The 17447-nt window shown below is 44.6% G+C and overlaps 1 protein-coding gene across 2 annotated transcripts in view; it reads right to left on the reverse strand.

Moving 5' to 3' along the window:
- LOC308077613 (partitioning defective 3 homolog) overlaps nucleotides 1-17447 on the reverse strand; it is a 669238-nt gene that overhangs the window by 14998 nt on the left and 636793 nt on the right. For both annotated transcript variants that reach the window (XM_080418368.1, XM_080418367.1), the window contains exon 22: nucleotides 7426-7546. In XM_080418368.1, the coding sequence (XP_080274494.1) occupies nucleotides 7426-7546 (121 nt within the window). The remainder of the gene's footprint in view (nucleotides 1-7425; nucleotides 7547-17447) is intronic.

Raw genomic sequence — 17447 nt, forward strand, 5'->3', positions numbered from 1 at the left:
CTCCTTAAGTCCTCGCTCAAGCCCAATTCCGCAAATTTATTAATGGCCAGCCCAGGCCAATTTGTGGTAACCATGATGCGTGCGTGCGTGCGGCTCGATTCAGAGATTTGAGATTCGAGCGCAACCAGTGTGGTCCCCCACTTCCTGGTTCCAGACCAGGGGAGCCAATGAAAACCGAGGCGGTTTGGTTATCTAGTTAACGGTACATAAATGAGAAAACAATCTCCGCAGTACACCGAATCTGAGCCTAATGCCGCGTTCACACGTGCAGATACAAAGATACGCAGATACACAGCATATATTTGTCGCTCTGTCGTTTTGTATCTGTGTTGCTCAACACGGTCGTTGACGTCATCAAGCGTGCGTCCGTCATCGGAGCTACAGTTGTAGTTTTATATATTTGTATCTGGAAGTTGAACCTATCTTTTGTAGCACACAACGTCGGATGTTGCTTTGTATCTCCATGTCGCTGGCTTCCATTGAAAATGAATGGTAGCATGTATCTTTGTATCTGCGCGTGTGAACGTAGTATAACAGTGTTGTATAAAATATGTGTGGAAAGTGGTTGAAAAATATTTGTATGCCTAAAATAATGGGAAAGAGCAATCGGCTCGGCCATTTTTAGCAACCATTCCCCTGCTAGCTCTTTCTATCTTATCTGTGAACACAAACAGAATGTATTATCCATAAGAAGTGTCTGATAAGCGTTCTAGATGGTGTGCTTTTGTGAATGCTGTAGTGTTAACAGATAATGCACATGCAAGTACAGTACAGTACGTGCATGTGTGTGTTATTTATGTGTTTGCGTGGGCCGTGCGCTATCTGTGTGTTGACCATATCTCACAGCACACTCCATGTATTGTTCAGGGAGTGTGTGGGGGGGGGGTTAATGCAAGGGCCCTCCGGTGCTGTCAAGGTCCTGAGCTGTATTATACACACAGCCTTGAACCCTGACCTTTAGCCTACAGCAAGTAAGTCAAGTGACTTCACTTTATAAATGGCTTACACCTCACATGACTGCATGGGAAATGTAAAGGCGCACACACATGCACACACACACACGCACACACACATGCACGCACATTTTCCTAATCGTAAGCCTAACTTCTTTTTTTTTTACATGAAACAACCATTTCTCTTGCAATGTCTATTTCTCAAATTCGACTATACTTGTGCGGACAAAACACACACATACACACACACACACACACACACACACACACGTGCACGCGATGGCGCAAGCAACATACAAATACAAGCACTAACAGAACACAAGAGTTACTACGTGCATTAATGCAAAAAACATATGAAAACCCACGAACACACAGGCACACAGGCGTGTGTGCATTATTACTGTAACTGGTTGACAGATTGATCATAAAAAACAAGGGAATTCGCATGAATAAGAGGGGTTTACAAGCTGCCGGCAGTGCGTTTGATCCGAGATACCGACACTGCACTGCCGCTCTTCTGTGTGGTCACACTCAGTGGCTATCCAAAGCCACAGCACAGACGCACTTTATTGCCCGAGACAGAGAGAGAGAAAGAGAAAGAGAGAGAGAGAGAGAGAGAGAGAGAGAGCGAGAGCCAGAGAGAGGTTTCTGGAGAACATCTGGAAATCCTCTCTCAGAGAGCCCGCCGGCAGGGAACGAGACAAAACACATGGACTGTAATAGTGTGCTTTTGGCCGAGGGGGGGGGGGGATCTGGCAGGTAAAGGTGCCTGATCATTATTCCATTAGGCAGAAGTCAGGGGTTTTGGTATGGGCTGACCTGAACATTGTCATTATTGGGCCTAGAGGAGGGATGGACATGCCCTCAGCCCTTTTGGGCTTCACTCTGGGGAGAATAACACGCTGGAAAACCCATGGGTTTGAGCCATGTGTCTTCATAGCCAATAATCAATTGATCAGTCGATTTTGTTAGTTGATTAGTCGGTATTTATGCTTTTTTCTATGTTGAATTAAAAGCAGCACTATGTAACTTTTTTTAATTAACAAAAAAAAAAATTGTCCAATCTGTATGGTAGAGTATGTTAATACAATATAACTTATACAATTGGGGTGGTTGTATTTTGTCTCCTTGCTCTTCTATTGAAGCATTTAGATCGTGTCAAAGGTCATGTCTCGCCTAGACACAGGATCTGACACGAATTTTGACCTGATGGTCAAGATTAAATTCATCCCCTAAGCAAGCAGGCTAGCTCTATGAGCTCAATGTTAAAAATGTCAGCACTTGCGCAGGAAAGCGGGTTCAAATCCAGGGGTAGAAGAGGAAAGTTACATTAAGTATTTCTTCTAAAAGTATGAGCACATCTCTTGTGATATAACCCTTTACATCTGTGTTGATTTCAACCCTTGAAATCAACACAGACAGCGACTATTAGACTATTAGTCGACTAAGGACTTTAGTGGAGGACCGTCCTGTCTTCACCAGGCTGTACGCCTCATGCCACAGACATAATTCCACGACTTCCCGGCATTGCACGGCATTACGCAACCCCGGCGCTCATCGCCCATTGAAAACCTAGACCCAACACTTCATCTGCCGTCTGTGTGTCTGACTGTTGCTTTAACACAAATCTATTGTGTGGAAGTGGGAAAACACGTCATTATGTCCGTGTTGATACATAATAGCCGCTATTATGAATAAACACAATACAAAAATGGGAACAGCCAACAGTGGGAGAGTCGGTGTCTTCTTTCATTTGGGGCAGATTTGTTGGAACTGGAGGGGGATAAGCTATACTGGCATGTGATTTTTCGAGCGCTCGTTCAGAGCGTGTATAGTGCCATGATGTGGTCGGTGGGCGTGATTGAACGGCATACTTGCATCGTCACGGATATGTTCACTCAATGTTTTCGCTTTTACGGAAAAAAAGGGGAGGAAAAAAAAGTCCTATGGAGCTTTTAACCCATTAAAACCGGGAAAGTATCTGTGTCATTTTAGATTTTAGCTATGAGTGTGTGTGTCACGATTAAAAACAAATAGCAGATCTACAAGTTCATAGTGTGGCACGAAGATCTACTATTTTTTTTAAAATCTTGCAATGATGTGCAAATCTTTGTATATATATATATTTAAAGCAAACATTTTAAACTTAAATCTTTGCTTCTGGGGTCCCTGGAACCAAATATTTTGAGATGGGGTTCCGCGGCCAAATAAGTATCATTTTGTCCTTGACATGGAAACAGTTTGAGCACCACTGATATAGCAACATTTGTTTTTTCAGAAAACTGTTGGGATTTAGAAGACATTTGTACAGGGTCTTAATGGGTTAACTTAGGCCTCATGCTAGCATGGTAAGACAGAGAAGGCATTATGTTACGTCGCCCCCCCTCACAGATCTCTACAGAGATGGTTACACAAGTTTAGAGAGAGCTCGCACCATCATCACCGCCATCTGACAGGGGTCCTAAAAATACACACTCGCCTCATCCAGGCATTTGGTAGATACAGCTTAACTTGTTGACATTGCTTTGAGGCCCCGTCTCCGTGCGTGTTTGCAAAGCAAATTAATCAAAACTTAACATCTCGCAGCCTGTTGACAGCGCTGACAGGCAAAGCATTATGCTATGGTCCGTATTGACTATAACGTGACAGGCAGAAAAAAAACCTAAGTATAGGTTTCAATTTGACGTTGATGACAGTTTTGAAATGTGTTTGCTTGATGATATGTGAGCGGAGAGTCAGTATGCAACCCATGTTTTTCCTGCCTTCCCCATATCTATTATAAAAGGCCTCGGCCATTTGAAATTTTGTTATTATTTTTTCACGTTCCATTAGCTGCTCAAAGGGAGTCTTCTCTTTTCAAAAGCATCAATAGCCAAATCTGTCACATTCCATGTTTTCTTTTCTCCCCCAGACTTTTTTTTTTCTCCGTTCACAGTCGTTTTCTTATCCAGAAGATTGCCCCACTGATACGATTTCAAAGGCACTCTCCATCAGTCGAGCCGCGATCAATCTGCTTTTTGGATAGCGTAATATGGCTAGACTTCACTCGAATCCCCCGTAATCAGTGTCAACACATAACATGGGCGCTCCTGCGACTCGCATTAACAAGCTCCGCCAGTGTGAATCCTCGTTCATGTGACTAAGAGAACATGAAAGGGAGACTAATAAAATACACTCGCGGGCACTCCAGGGACGGCCCTATATATCTTATTACCCGTGGAAGTAGCACGGGAACCTTCAACAATGTCAACAATCACAAGCAATTAGGAGCTCAGAGGCTCAGAGACTGCCTCAGACTGCTCCGCTCGCTCCGAACAAACACTTAACAACTCCTTTCTTCTCAGGGGGAGAGAGGGAGAGAGAGAGGACCAGACATTATTAAGGAACGGTAGTGGTGTTCAACCGTTTTTCCCTTCAGCATAATGTGTGGCTAACGCTAAAACGCTACAAGCTAAGGATATATAGCTTTCTTTTCTGTAAAGGAATGTGCTTTGGAAAAAAATGCTGTGTTGATTCTTGATTCTTCAAGCTCACAACGCCTCACAAGCTCACAACGCCTCGCAGTGCGAGGGGTTATGAGCTTGTAGATCGGCTATCAAAATGTTTGCCTCTTTCTTATATTATTTGACAATTTGGCCAATGTTTTTATAGTATAGCTTGTTGAATACCTTTGATGCAGTAATGGTATTTTGTTCCTTCTTTTTTATGAGGTATTAAAAAGGTCTTAAAAGTCCCTAAATTGCCACTTCACTGTCATCTAGGGACCCCCCCCCCAAAATCATGTGGAGACCCCCCTGGGGGTCCCGACTCACAGGTTGAGAAGCACTGTTATAGCTGACCCTCAGTGGGCCCTAATAGGCAAGGCCGTGTCTAAGTCAAACTCATTTAGACCGTACAAAAACAACACACAAAAGATGCCTGTCACATCAGAGGCACATACCAAATCAATTTAATTGCAAAATTGGGAACAGCAAGGACACTGATAAATACTCCACTTGGGGTCTTGAGGCGCCGTGGGAGGGCAGGGGGGGGAGAAGGATACAGAATATTTCAACTTCAAGGTGTGACATTTTGACCCATAATTTAGGAAATGGTTCCAGTCATCAAGTCTCCCAATCATCTTTTTCGCAATTCCATCCTCTTTCTCACCCTGGATAAGAATGTTATTGGACAACGAAAACAAAATAGAGGCCCATGTCTGTCACAATCCGTTGCATTGAAACAATTACAATTGTTTGACCTATCACCTGCCATGGCCATGTTCCCTCTGTTAGTGTTTGCTCTTACATGAAAAATAAAGGCCTGGATGACCCATGACCTTAACGAAACTACACAACTGGTGAGTCATGTGAATAACTTCAACACTTGGAAGACATAAAGGTCCTCCAAAGACCTGAGGCCGATCCTACGAAGGCCTCCTAAATCAGTAGTTCTCACACTTTCAAGATTTTTCAAAAATAGCAGATGTACAAGCTCACAGCGTGGCATGAAGTGACACGCTGTGAGCTTGTATATCTGCTATTTTTTTTTATAGCCAACGCTAAAATCTAAAATGACTTTTCCTGGATTAAACAATCACTTCATTGTATATCAAATAGTAAAAGATTATTCCATAAGCTCACAACGCGGTTGTGAGCTTATAGATCTGCTACTGTATGTTCACCAAATGTTTGCCTATTCTTGCTGAACGTGCTGAATGTCCAGAAATATGGATGTGGCTTGCTTCAAGTTTAGTCTAAAGGAAGTTTTTAAATCCCTCTCCCCCCGATTCCCCTTTTTCCACGGCTTGCAGAGTCACGTGTCACTGACTGTGTCGCCTTTCTATTCCATCTCCTCCTCCCCAGGCCAAAGCAGCTCACACTCCCAAAACAAAATAAAGGCAGAAATTGCACAAATAAGAGTTAATTAGCATTTCATTCCACGTCGAAAAGGATAAATCCAAAAAGTTTGAAAGAAATCCTTATGAAATGTTTAGCCAAAAAGTTAGAAATAGGCACTTTTTCAGGGTTTCGGGGGACGTGACTTTAGGCACTTTGATAATAGAGCTCAGTGTCAGAGGAGTCAGAGGATGGAGGCGCACGTCGCATCCAAGGAGGTTAACCCTTTAAGACCGGGAAAGCATCATTTTAAGATGTATTTGGCTATTCAAAAATAGCAGATATACAAGCTCATAGCGCGGCACCGAGTGCCGCGCTATGAGCTTGTAGATCTGCTATTTATTTGAAAAAATCATGAAAATGTGTGCAAATCTTTGAATATATATATTTTTTAAAGCGAACTTTTGTAAATTCAAATCTTTGCTTCTGGGGGTCCCTGGAACTAAATATTTTACAAACATTGGCTTTAAAAGATATATATGTAAAGATTTGCAAACATTTTCAAGATTAAAAAAATATATATATCACAGATCTACGAGCTCATAGCACGGCAATGAGCTTGTATATCTGCTATTTATTGAATAGCCAAAATAAATCTTAAAGGGGTAGTTCACCCCCCAAATAACTTTTTTTCTATTGATTACTCACCCCATGGAGCCTTGAATTCATGGATATTTTTTTGTTTTTGTCGCATTCCTTCCTTTATTATTTGATTATAATAAATGTAGCCCCATTGATTCCGGTAGGAGACACAAATGCATTTGTGTCTCCTACCGGAATCAATGGGGACACATTTATTATAATCAAATTATTGGCTTAGGAATGTGACAAAAAAAAAAAAAATATCTATGAATTCAAGGCTCCAGATGGTCAGTAATCAATAGAAAAAAAGTTATTTTGGGGGTGAACTACCCCTTTAAAATGACAAGAGATGTGTTCCCGGATGGAATGGGTTAAAGTATCCAAACAGAGAGGGGGAGGCAGTGAAGGAACTGTCAGATTGGCTTGGAGGGGATTAGGAAAGCAGCTGAGGTGAGCGGTGCGTGTACGAAGGGAATCCATTTAGCGCCTGGCAGATTTGGGGGGAGATGTGTGTGTGTGTGTGTATGGGGGGGGGGGGGGGGGTGTATGGGGTAAGGGAGAGGAGGGGGGGGCAGTGATGGATGGAAGAAATACTCGTAAGTAAAAGTATCAATACCCTATAGTAGAAATTGTATGTTACTGCTAAGTGCAAGTCCGGCATTTAGAATTGACTTGAGTAAAAGTACAAAAGTATTGGCATCAAAATACACTTAAGGTACCAAAAGTAAAAGCACTCATTATGCAGACTGTAGAAAGGTATCATATGTAAAATGTATTTAAATCTTTTGAAAATCAGCAGATCTACAAGCTTGTCTCGGCTATTTTCAAATAGCCAATTGTAAAGTACTTACAGTACAGTGTGGGGTAAGGGAAGAAGAGGGGTCAGGGGGGACACTTCTTCTTCTGTAGAGGCTAGTTTTGGGGGTGTATAAGCCCATCAGGGAGGTATAGGGTCCCATGTGGCGCTCAGTGTGTTGCTCCAACGGAACAGTGCGCTTATCGGACACACTCACCCAGGGCTGGTCGAAGCTGTAGGTGTGTCTGCGGTCCTCTGGGTCGTCGTCCGGCCTCGCCTGCTGGAACTCGTGTCTCAGGCGCTGTATCCGGTCGTGGTTGCTGGGAGCCATTCGGCTGCTATGGAAACAGGAAGAGAGAGAGAGAGAGAGGGATATGATGAGAGGGAGGTTCATAGAGTAACTTGCCATAGTAAGATATTGACTTCACTTACGGTTTCATTGCGTTTCATTTTTTAACGGTGTGGCGCCAAAGGGGGGGCCGGCCAGTCTAGAACAGGCTTGCTCCTGCGTTTGTTTGTGTATGTCCGCACAACCAAACTGATAGCGGCTAATTAATTTAGCCAACTGTCTGAAAGCCTTTTCAGTTGCACAGGGAAGCCATATGCCGTTATTAGGCTTGTTAAGCTACAGTACGCGGTGCTTAAAACAAGAACGCTATTTAGTTTCTTCATCGACAGACACATACACAAGAATGTATTTGTCCCCCTTTTAAAATGGTGCTATTGATATACGTATACCGTAACTCTAGAGCCCTGTCATGTGTAGTGCCTTCACGCCACTCCCGCTGAAACATCGCTACAGGAGAAAGTCTCCCTGGAGCACCATTGTGAGTGATGCATGTCCCTTTTAGAACGGAGGATAATACAGGGCCCTTTTTTATGGTACTCATGTCATTAAATGCTGCACTGTGGAAACCCCTCATTTACATCGCCTTCATTACGGGCCTTTTGAGGAGCCTGTCAATAGAATAGAAGAGAAATCAATACCCTTCCCTCACACTTAATCAGCCTCCCCTTTTATCACCGGCAACAGAGGCAGCGACAAGACAAAACGCATAATTATATGACGAGACACCCGGGCTTGATAATAGGCCTGTGCTTATGCATGCCACGGGGAAGGAAAACAGCATAGGTATAGGCAGCGGGATGGAGGGAAGAAGGGAGGGGAGGGGAGGGTAAGTAAGGGGACGTTTTTCAAGGATGTGGTGGTGGTGGTGGTGGGGTGGATCAGTGGTGTAAAGTACATTTACTCAAGTACTGTACTTAAGTAAAATTATGAGGTATTTTTACTTTACTGGAGTATTGCCAATTTTCTATACTTTTACTTCTACTCCACTACATCTCTGAGGAAAATATTGTACTTTTACTCCACTACAATTATTTGAAAACTTTAGTTACTGGTTACTTTGCAAATATAAATGATTATATTATAAAACATACATTAACCACTTTAGCCCTATTTCATACATAGGCTATTTGAAAATAGCCGATCTACAAGCGTCGCATCGCGACGCATCGCGACGCGTTGTGAGCTTGTAGATCTGCTATTTTCAAACATTTTAGTACTTTTACTTTTGGTACTTTAAGCATATTTTGATGCTAATACTTTTGTACTTTTACTCAAGTAACATTTTGAACACAGGCCTTTTACTTGTAACAGAGTATTTCTACATTGCGGTATTGATACTTTTACTCAAGTAAAAAATGTGAGTACTTTTTTTAGGGGGGGAGGGGGGGGGGGGCGGACAAGAGGTAGAGGAGTGAAGGAGTGGGAAAGAAAGCAAACATAAACTGAGTGAAATAAAGGATGACAATGCCAAGAACACAACCATGAGATACTGTAGGTGCAGAGGCTTGGCATGGCAAAAAAGACCGAACATGAAGTGCTTTCAAAATGGACGATTGGCATGGCTTACTGTCACCCTGTGGTGGAGCGAAAGGTCCCTGAGTGGCTGTCAACGCAACAACGGAAGCTATCGCTTATTTGTATAATAAGCCCAGGGGGCTTCGTGGATGCAATTATGCCGATAAGTGCAGATTAAGGCAAGCTCGTCCTTCTGATGACAATGGCTGCTCGGACGCACTACCAATCAACCTTCATGGCACGTTAAACATCGCCTTGATGAAAGGTGTGTGGAGCTCAGCTTAGGTATAGGTTTGCTATAGGTTCGAATAGACCTTGATGAGCCACCATTGCATGCATAGCATACCGCATACCTACGCAGTCTGTTTGAAATCAATTGTGTTAGTTATACCCCACTTGGTTCCTATATAGCTCTATACTACACAGGAAAAGCATACATTAGACCCATTGTGCAGACACAGGCAATTACGTGGCTCATTGGCGTGCGAGGTGACGTGTGCTTTTAGGCCGACTGACTGTGATGGTGCAAGCCTGCCATTACAAAATCAATGAGCCGTTTCTGTTTGCATGAGGTAACCTATACACCATATACTGTGTTAAATAAATGAATTAGTGCAATCGAAGTCCAGTCAACACGGTCTAGCCAACAGGACGTATAGGATATGTAACACACCTGTATTTATATAGCGTCTCAGAATGACTCATGCTAGGCTATGAGTAGACATTGGATAGCTACTCACAATTCTTCAAACTGTACAAAAAATATAGTTTGATTGAAAGTACACCCACGCCATTTGGCCACAACATAAAGGATCCATCTAGACTAATGTTCATCCATCACTACTATGTGGTATCAATTTTGATTATCTTAATAAGACCATTGAAATTATCTTAGAATGCGTGCCATCTAGCCTACATAATGACACTGACAGCTCCAGGGAAACCAGTGATTTGCATAAATGCAGCTTGTTTTCGCATGGAGTGGTGGGGAAAATAATGAATCTGCATATTATCGGAGGCAGAGTATACACCTTGGCTTTGTAGAGGAATTAAGAAAGAAATCTAATGCACTTAGGAAAATACTCTCCCTGTTTTATGCTACGCAATTCAGTTGCAATAAAGTACTTCATTCTTAGTCTGGATGGTAAACTGATCAAGCGTGAGAAATGAGGATCTTAATGGGATCTTAATGGGTTAAATTTGCATTTGACAGAAGCTCTTATACAGAGCAACTTACAAGTGTGAAATCAGAGTAAGCGGAGTAAGCATGAAGCCTAGTCAACAAACGACAAGGTAAATAGTCACATAAGTAGTGCAAAGAATACAATGTGGTGCCTCAAAGACGCTAGCATACCAGGTAAACATCAAAACTAGCATCTGTCTAAACAACATCTACAACATTCTTTAACATGGGTGGTCCAGAAAACACAATTCACATGAACATGAGGTAATCCATATAGCATGGTAAACTAGCATCTCGAAAAAGATGACAAGAAGGGATAGAAGGAGAGAGGAGTGCTAAGGTTTGGGGGGGACACTGAGGAAGTGGAAGAACATTGGGAGTGAGTCTGCGGTTCTGAATGCAAGAGGGCGTTTATTCCACAGTTTAGTGGAGAGAGGAGGTAAAAGATGTAGGGAGACAAGATGCTGGTCTTCAGCATAGTGCTGCAACAGTATGAGTGTTTACTATGAATGCATGCATTGTATTGTGACTGTGCATGGAAACTGAAACAAATACATTGGAACGTTCTGTCCTGAAATATTGCCTCTCTGCCGTATTTATTTAAAAAAGAATATTAACAATCATTACATTTGTATCCAAATGACCTCCTTTAATAAGATAATTGTTGTCAAATGTTCCCAGGCCCGTACAAAGCCTTTCCCTGGAATGTGCCTGTGTCTGCCGGGAACTCCTAATGGGTCAGGACAGCTCTCAAGCTCTCTTAAATTATGGTGGAGATAAGAACTCTTTCCTATTTTACAACAGACATCATTTTTGGGCACTTGGGACCAATTTCCTCCATACAGCTAGATAAAGACTTGATAAATATGGTTTGTCCCAGGCACTTTTTCTCAAAACACTCAATGCACACTTTCCTTGAACATTATCTGTGGCCTAAATGTAATTTCAGTACCAATTGACTTTGGTATAAAAAGACAAGCTAGCAGGCAGGTTTATCTAAAGATAACAAGCATAAAAAATGGACGGGAGTGTCAGTTAAATACATTGCCTCAGCTATGAGACAGAGACCCATATGTATATGAAAAAACACACACACACACACACACACACACACACACGCACACACACACACGAATGGGGGTCTTTATGTTTGGGAACCCCTAAGACACATTGGTCCACTTGCCGTCCTCATATGCCGGTACAGGGAGAGAAACAAGGCAGATGGGTTTCAACAGACCAAAGATGGATGTGGGAACCCAGTCGAATGCAATTAGCTTAATCCCTCAGGCTGCTCGTTGAGAAGAGCATGCCGGTGTTCTCCAAACATACAGCCTCATAAATTTTTCTCTTTGACCCTTGGGGGGGGGAAGGGGGTCACTGCCTCCGTCAGCATCTATAGCATGGGCCATTGGGCCAGGGGAGCCAGAGGGAGCTAGGCCTGTGTGGGAGCCAGCTGGGGACCCACAAACAGGGCCACCAACCCCGGCCATAAACAAGCCAACATCAGTCCATATACTCGGCACGCCGTCAGACCTATTGCCCCTTTCTCACCCTCTCAGGTATCAATCTGAGGAATGAGGTTCAAGTAAATGTAAACCCAGGATTCGCTTCAGTGAGCCAATGTGTGGTGGGAGGTTGGGGGTTTTCAGCAGATACAAGATCTCCAGCGAATTAAAAGAAATGGCACCATGGTGCTTCAATGTGTTTTTCAAAGCCCTACAAATGGAAATTGCATCGAGTGGGGATGGGGGGGGGGGGGGGAATGGAGGATGGGGGCCGGCGGTCGGACAAAAATAATAAGGATGGGGTTGGAAATCGACGAGGGGGGCGAATTGGTCATGGTAGTTCAAAGGAGGCCTATCTAGATTATCTGCGGGGCCTTTCTCCCCATCACCACACACACACACACACACACACACACACCACCGCCGCGGTTCAAAGTTGACGTGATTCTTGGAGGGCTCTCTGTGGGAATTTGCAGTACAAAGTTATTCAAATGTGAAAAAAGAGAGCACGAGCGAGGAGTCGGAGGAGACAAGGAGCTGAAGGGGAGCGCTATAGTGGAGCACCAGGCAGCAGAGCGGCCCTATCACCGTACACAAAGAAGATGGATTCAGCTGCCTCATCCCCCTAAAGCCCTTCGGATGCTTAAGCACCTCAAAATGCAATTAGTCAGCGTGATAGTTGCCAATGCCAACGCATCAGGTGTCACTGCTTATACCCCCCTTCGAGTCCATAATGGGGCTGAAAAACAAGAGTTCAGACAAAGAATAACTAGCAAAGCCTGCAATTTGCGTCAATAGACAGGCCTAATTTGGATGAATGTCATGGATGTGTGTGAGGGAATACGAATGAGGGCTGCTGATCAGTGGGCTGGAGGAGAGATCATTTTCTATCATTTTGGTCTCTGTAATTATTTTACTCTAATTTAGTTTCGAGCGTGATTTGTCTGACGGTTGGTTATTGTAATGTTTTTCTGTCAAACTCCTTTCAATCTTTTTTTTTGATGATGTATGTCTGGGTTTTTTTTTTAAAAGGAAAGAAAAAGGAAGCATGTTGAGTTGGATGCCATGTATGCAACGCTTCATGATTAAAACATGTCGCATGTTGGGGGTAAGGTGTACTCAGGGTCACGGGGGGAAGAAAGTATTCTGCATAAAATGGGGTAGTCTCACGTAGCTTAATGATCAGAGATCTCCCCATACTGATTTACGCCCGGGGAAATTCAAGCTAGGTCATAACAGCGGTGAGAACTAACAAACCTATGCCCACTGCTGCTCTGAAAACAAATCATATCACAGTCCCAATATGAAGGACTACCGTAAAGTCTCCAAAGTTTCTACCCAACCAGGCAGAGATTTCTGGAAATCTGAGCTGGCTACACGAGACTATGAAAAAGTCATCCAAGTGCATGGGGATGGGGGTGCATGGATAAAGTATCCATATACCACTGAATGTTCACCGGCAGCGTCTTCATTCTGGCATGTACAATGAGAGTCGTTATTCCGGCCTTTGTGCCCCAGTCTGAAATGACAGCGTGTGTTTGGTATCGCAACACATACTGTCCGTGCATGGAAACAGAACAGTGCTACAATGACGCACACATACAACACTCTCTCACCCTTTTTCATGGCATGACCAGAGACCAAGCTGTCTGAAATAGGATTTCTATGTGTGTGTGTGTGTGTGTGTGTGTGTGTGTGTGTGTGTGTGTGTGTGTGTGTGTGTGTGTGTGTGTGTGTGTGTGTGTGTGTGTGTGTGTGTGTGTGTGTGTGTGTGTGCGTGCGTGCGTGCGTGCGTGCGTGCGTGCGTGCGTGCGTGCGTGCGTGTGTGTTTTATTTGTTTTACCATTTGTATTGGCCTATCGTTTCTTCTTTTGAACTCATTCCCTTCCTCATACTCACACTCTGTTCATTAAAGTCACGTAACGCAGCCCTGTCACTCACACAACACCGTCTCACTGTGACAGGTGAACCTGTCAATCCACATGCAGACAGAGGCAGGGCAAACACGGGGGGGGGGGGTGTAGAAGAGGTTGGCTAGCTGAACAACAACCACTCTGTGTCAGAGATGGGACTTGAGTCAAACACTCGCACTCGAGTTGCACTCGAGTCGCCATACATGCGACTCGAGACTCGACTCGCCCCTCAAAGACTCGAGACTCGACTCGGACTCGCCCCTCAAAGACTCAAGACTCGACTCGGACTCGCCCCTCAAAGACTCGAGACTCGACTCGGACTCGCCCCTCAAAGACTCGAGACTCGACTCGGACTCGCCCCTCAAAGACTCGACTCGGACTCGCCCCTCAAAGACTCGAGACTCGACTCGGACTCGCCCCTCAAAGACATGAGACTCGACTCGGACTCGCCCCTCAAAGATTCGAGACCCGACTAGGACTCGCCCCTCAAAGACTCGAGACTCGACTCGGACTCGCCCCTCAAAGACTCGAGACTCGACTCGGACTCGCCCCTCAAAGACTCGAGACTCGACTCGGACTCGCCCCTCAAAGACTCAAGACTCGACTCGGACTCGCCCCTCAAAGACTCGAGACTCGACTCGGACTTGAGCTCAAAGACTCGAACAATCTTTATTTTATGTTTTATTTGACGCATTAATGAATGACATGCCCAACATGTTGTCCTTTCCTTCTCTTGAGCAACGGAATGGTGCGCGCAGCCTGCAGTCTCCCTGCAATACAAACATGATGAGGCGAGCACAACAGCTGCTGTGTGCGGCCTTTCATCATAAAGTTTAAATATTAAAACTTTGAAATTAAAGAAATATGTTTAGCTCAGCATCAGCTATATAATTGCCCAACACGTTGACATGTCAATCTTCCTTAATAAAACATGTGTAGACTGATTGGCAGCAGTAGCCTTGGTCAGGCTGTGTGTGAGCCTGTGCCTACGGCAGTTGAGTTGCGCTATAAGACGCAAAGGAGCCTAAATGAATGTATCCTACTATTCTGATAAACATACATTCTGTGCATTTTTCATTTCGGGTTGGGTTTGTGGACCATCATAACTGTATTTCAGCCTTAGGCTACATCGTATAGATAAATGTTTAAATAAATTAAGAAAAAAAGAAAACTGAAGAGACTCGAGAGCAAGAGACTCAAGATTCGACTCGGTCTCGTGGCTAAAGACTCGAGACTCGACTCAGACTCGACCCACAAAGACTTGAAACTCGACTCAGACTCGAGGCGAAATACTCGAGACTCGACTCGGAATCAAGCTCAGAGACTTGTGGGCATCTCTGGTGTGTGTGTGTGTGTGTGTGTGTGTGTTTTTTTTAAATATTATTATACCACTGAATGTTCACAGGCAGCGTCTTCATTCTGGCATGTAAAACGAGAGTCAGTCATTATTCTGGCCTTTGTGCCCCAGTCTGAAATGACATACTGTACGCGCATGGAAACAGAACAGTGCTACAATGACGCACACATACAACACTCTCTCACCTCATCTTTTTTATGGCATGAGCAGAGACCAAGCTGTCTGAAATAGGATTTCTATGTATATGTGTGTGTGTGTGTGTGTGTGTGTGTGTGTGTGTGTGTGTGTGTGTGTGTGTGTGTGTGTGTGTGTGTGTGTGTGTGTGTGTGTGTGTGTGTGTGTCCAATCACAGCTCATGTTTTATTTATTTATTTGTTTTACCATTTGTATTGGCCTATCGTTTTTTTCTTTTGAACTCATTCCCTTCCTCATACTCAGGCTCTGTTCATTAAAGTCACGTCAACGCAGCCCTGTCACTCACACAACACCGTCTCACTGTGACAGGTGAACCTGTCAATCCACATGCAGACAGAGGCAGGGCAAACACTAGGGGGGGGGGGCAATCTGAACAACAACCACTCCGCTCAACTGCTCCACCCCGAGCCCCTCTTCAGCCTCTGTGTGTGTGGGTGTGTGCGCGCGCGTGCACGACTAACATGCATGTGTGCGCGTGCACATGCCCGCACTCCCACCTGTGTGTCCTTCGAGTGTTTTCTTTTCGGGGGGGGGTGGGGGGGTTCAATTTCACATGCTGACAGAGGTCATGAGCTCTCTGGTCTATGGTGGGACGTCTGTCTGCGTAATACTCATCCTTTGATCCAGGAGGATTTTGGCAGATGTCCCACACACCACTAAGCTTAGACTGGGATGCAAAACTTTGCATCCCCCCCCCCCCCCCTCCACACACACACACACACACACACTCTTGGATGAAAGCCCTGCTAAGGTCCCTGCATGCCCATAAACAACGCCACCGGCCAGTAAAAGACTAATACAATCAGAGAGAGCATAGCTTGGGTCATATGACCATGTTCTAATGTCGGGGGAGGGGGGGGGGGGCACTCTCAGTCAATCAGACTGAGTGTGTGAGAGAGAGAGAGAGAGAGAGAGAGAGAGAGAGAGAGAGAGAGAGAGAGAGAGAGAGAGAGAGAGAATTATGGGTGCAATGTCAATGGCTGATATTCAACTGTTTTCCAACATGTTTCTGCAGGAGGCTAGCTAGTGTCTCTACTCATTCTTTTATTATGAGTATTGTGTTTTATATAAGTAAGTATACTTATATAATGAAAGTGAATTGGGCTGAAACGTTTCCCAAATGTGGAGTCATACTGTACTGTCTGTCACAGATACATCACAGATCATACGTCATAGAACATTGACCATGTGGCTGGCCACATGACGTTAGAGATCCACTTGATTTTCGGTATTTTTTTGCCTCTCTACGAGTTATAAGGACGTCTTGGATTTGTTCACTTCAGCCTCAATATAAAAGACAAAAAAACTAAAGAATCTGTATCTCCGTTGAACAGATGGAGGGCAGGCTTCTTATGTTAGGCCCTTTGGCCGTCTCGCATCAAGTCAAAGACTTAGCTCATATTTATTCCATCGCCCCGTGGACTTTCATTTATTTCAAAGGCTTTTTTTGGTGGGGGAGATGGACAGGCTTTGGGAGACAGTTCTACAGAGAAGACGGGGTGAGATTAGATCTGCATTACCGCCGGTCATTTCTGACAGGGGGTTGGAGGGAAGATAAAGCTTTTTTTTCTCCTCTTTCCGAGTCTTGCAGCAATCGGCTCAAAGCATCTACAGAAACCCAAATCATTCAACTCCTCTCTGCAATTTCCCCTTCTTTTATGCAAAGGTTTTACTTTCTCCACTTTAGCCTCTTTGTCTCTCGCTGAGCATTTCGTCCCCCCATATCCACTTCCCCTCGATCCACCCCATGCGTGACTACATGAGCGATAGGCCATGAATTCTCCTCTGTGCCCCTCGTTCCTCTTCCCACTAGCCTGTTAAGTGACAGCTGCAGGCTGGACAAAAGCCTGATAATACCCGGGATTTGTCAGGCTCTGACTTTCACCCATGTCCCTCTGTGACTGATGCACCGACACTGGCACCTCGCCAGCCAAGGGGCCCCCGTTGCTGCTGCATAGGGGTGGCTGTTGTTGTGTGGTGTCTGTACCATAGTTCCTCCACAGTTCCTTTCAAGCAGCTCATATTATGGGGGTCTTGGCAGGGTAGGGGGCGCTCCTAAGGGGCGTCAATCTGAAGTGGCTAGCCTGGGCTTTTGCTGATGCCATGATGACTGACTAGACCTCTGATTAGCGGGGCAAAGAGCTAGCCTGTAGGGGGGGTTCCTTTCGACAGGGGACCCCAGAACGGCGGCATGGGGGCCTTGGGGTGGTGCTGTTCCGTCT

This window comes from Gymnoscopelus braueri (assembly GCF_963280865.1).
Source record: "Gymnoscopelus braueri genome assembly, chromosome: 21".
NCBI classification, from domain to species: Eukaryota; Metazoa; Chordata; class Actinopteri; order Myctophiformes; family Myctophidae; genus Gymnoscopelus; species Gymnoscopelus braueri.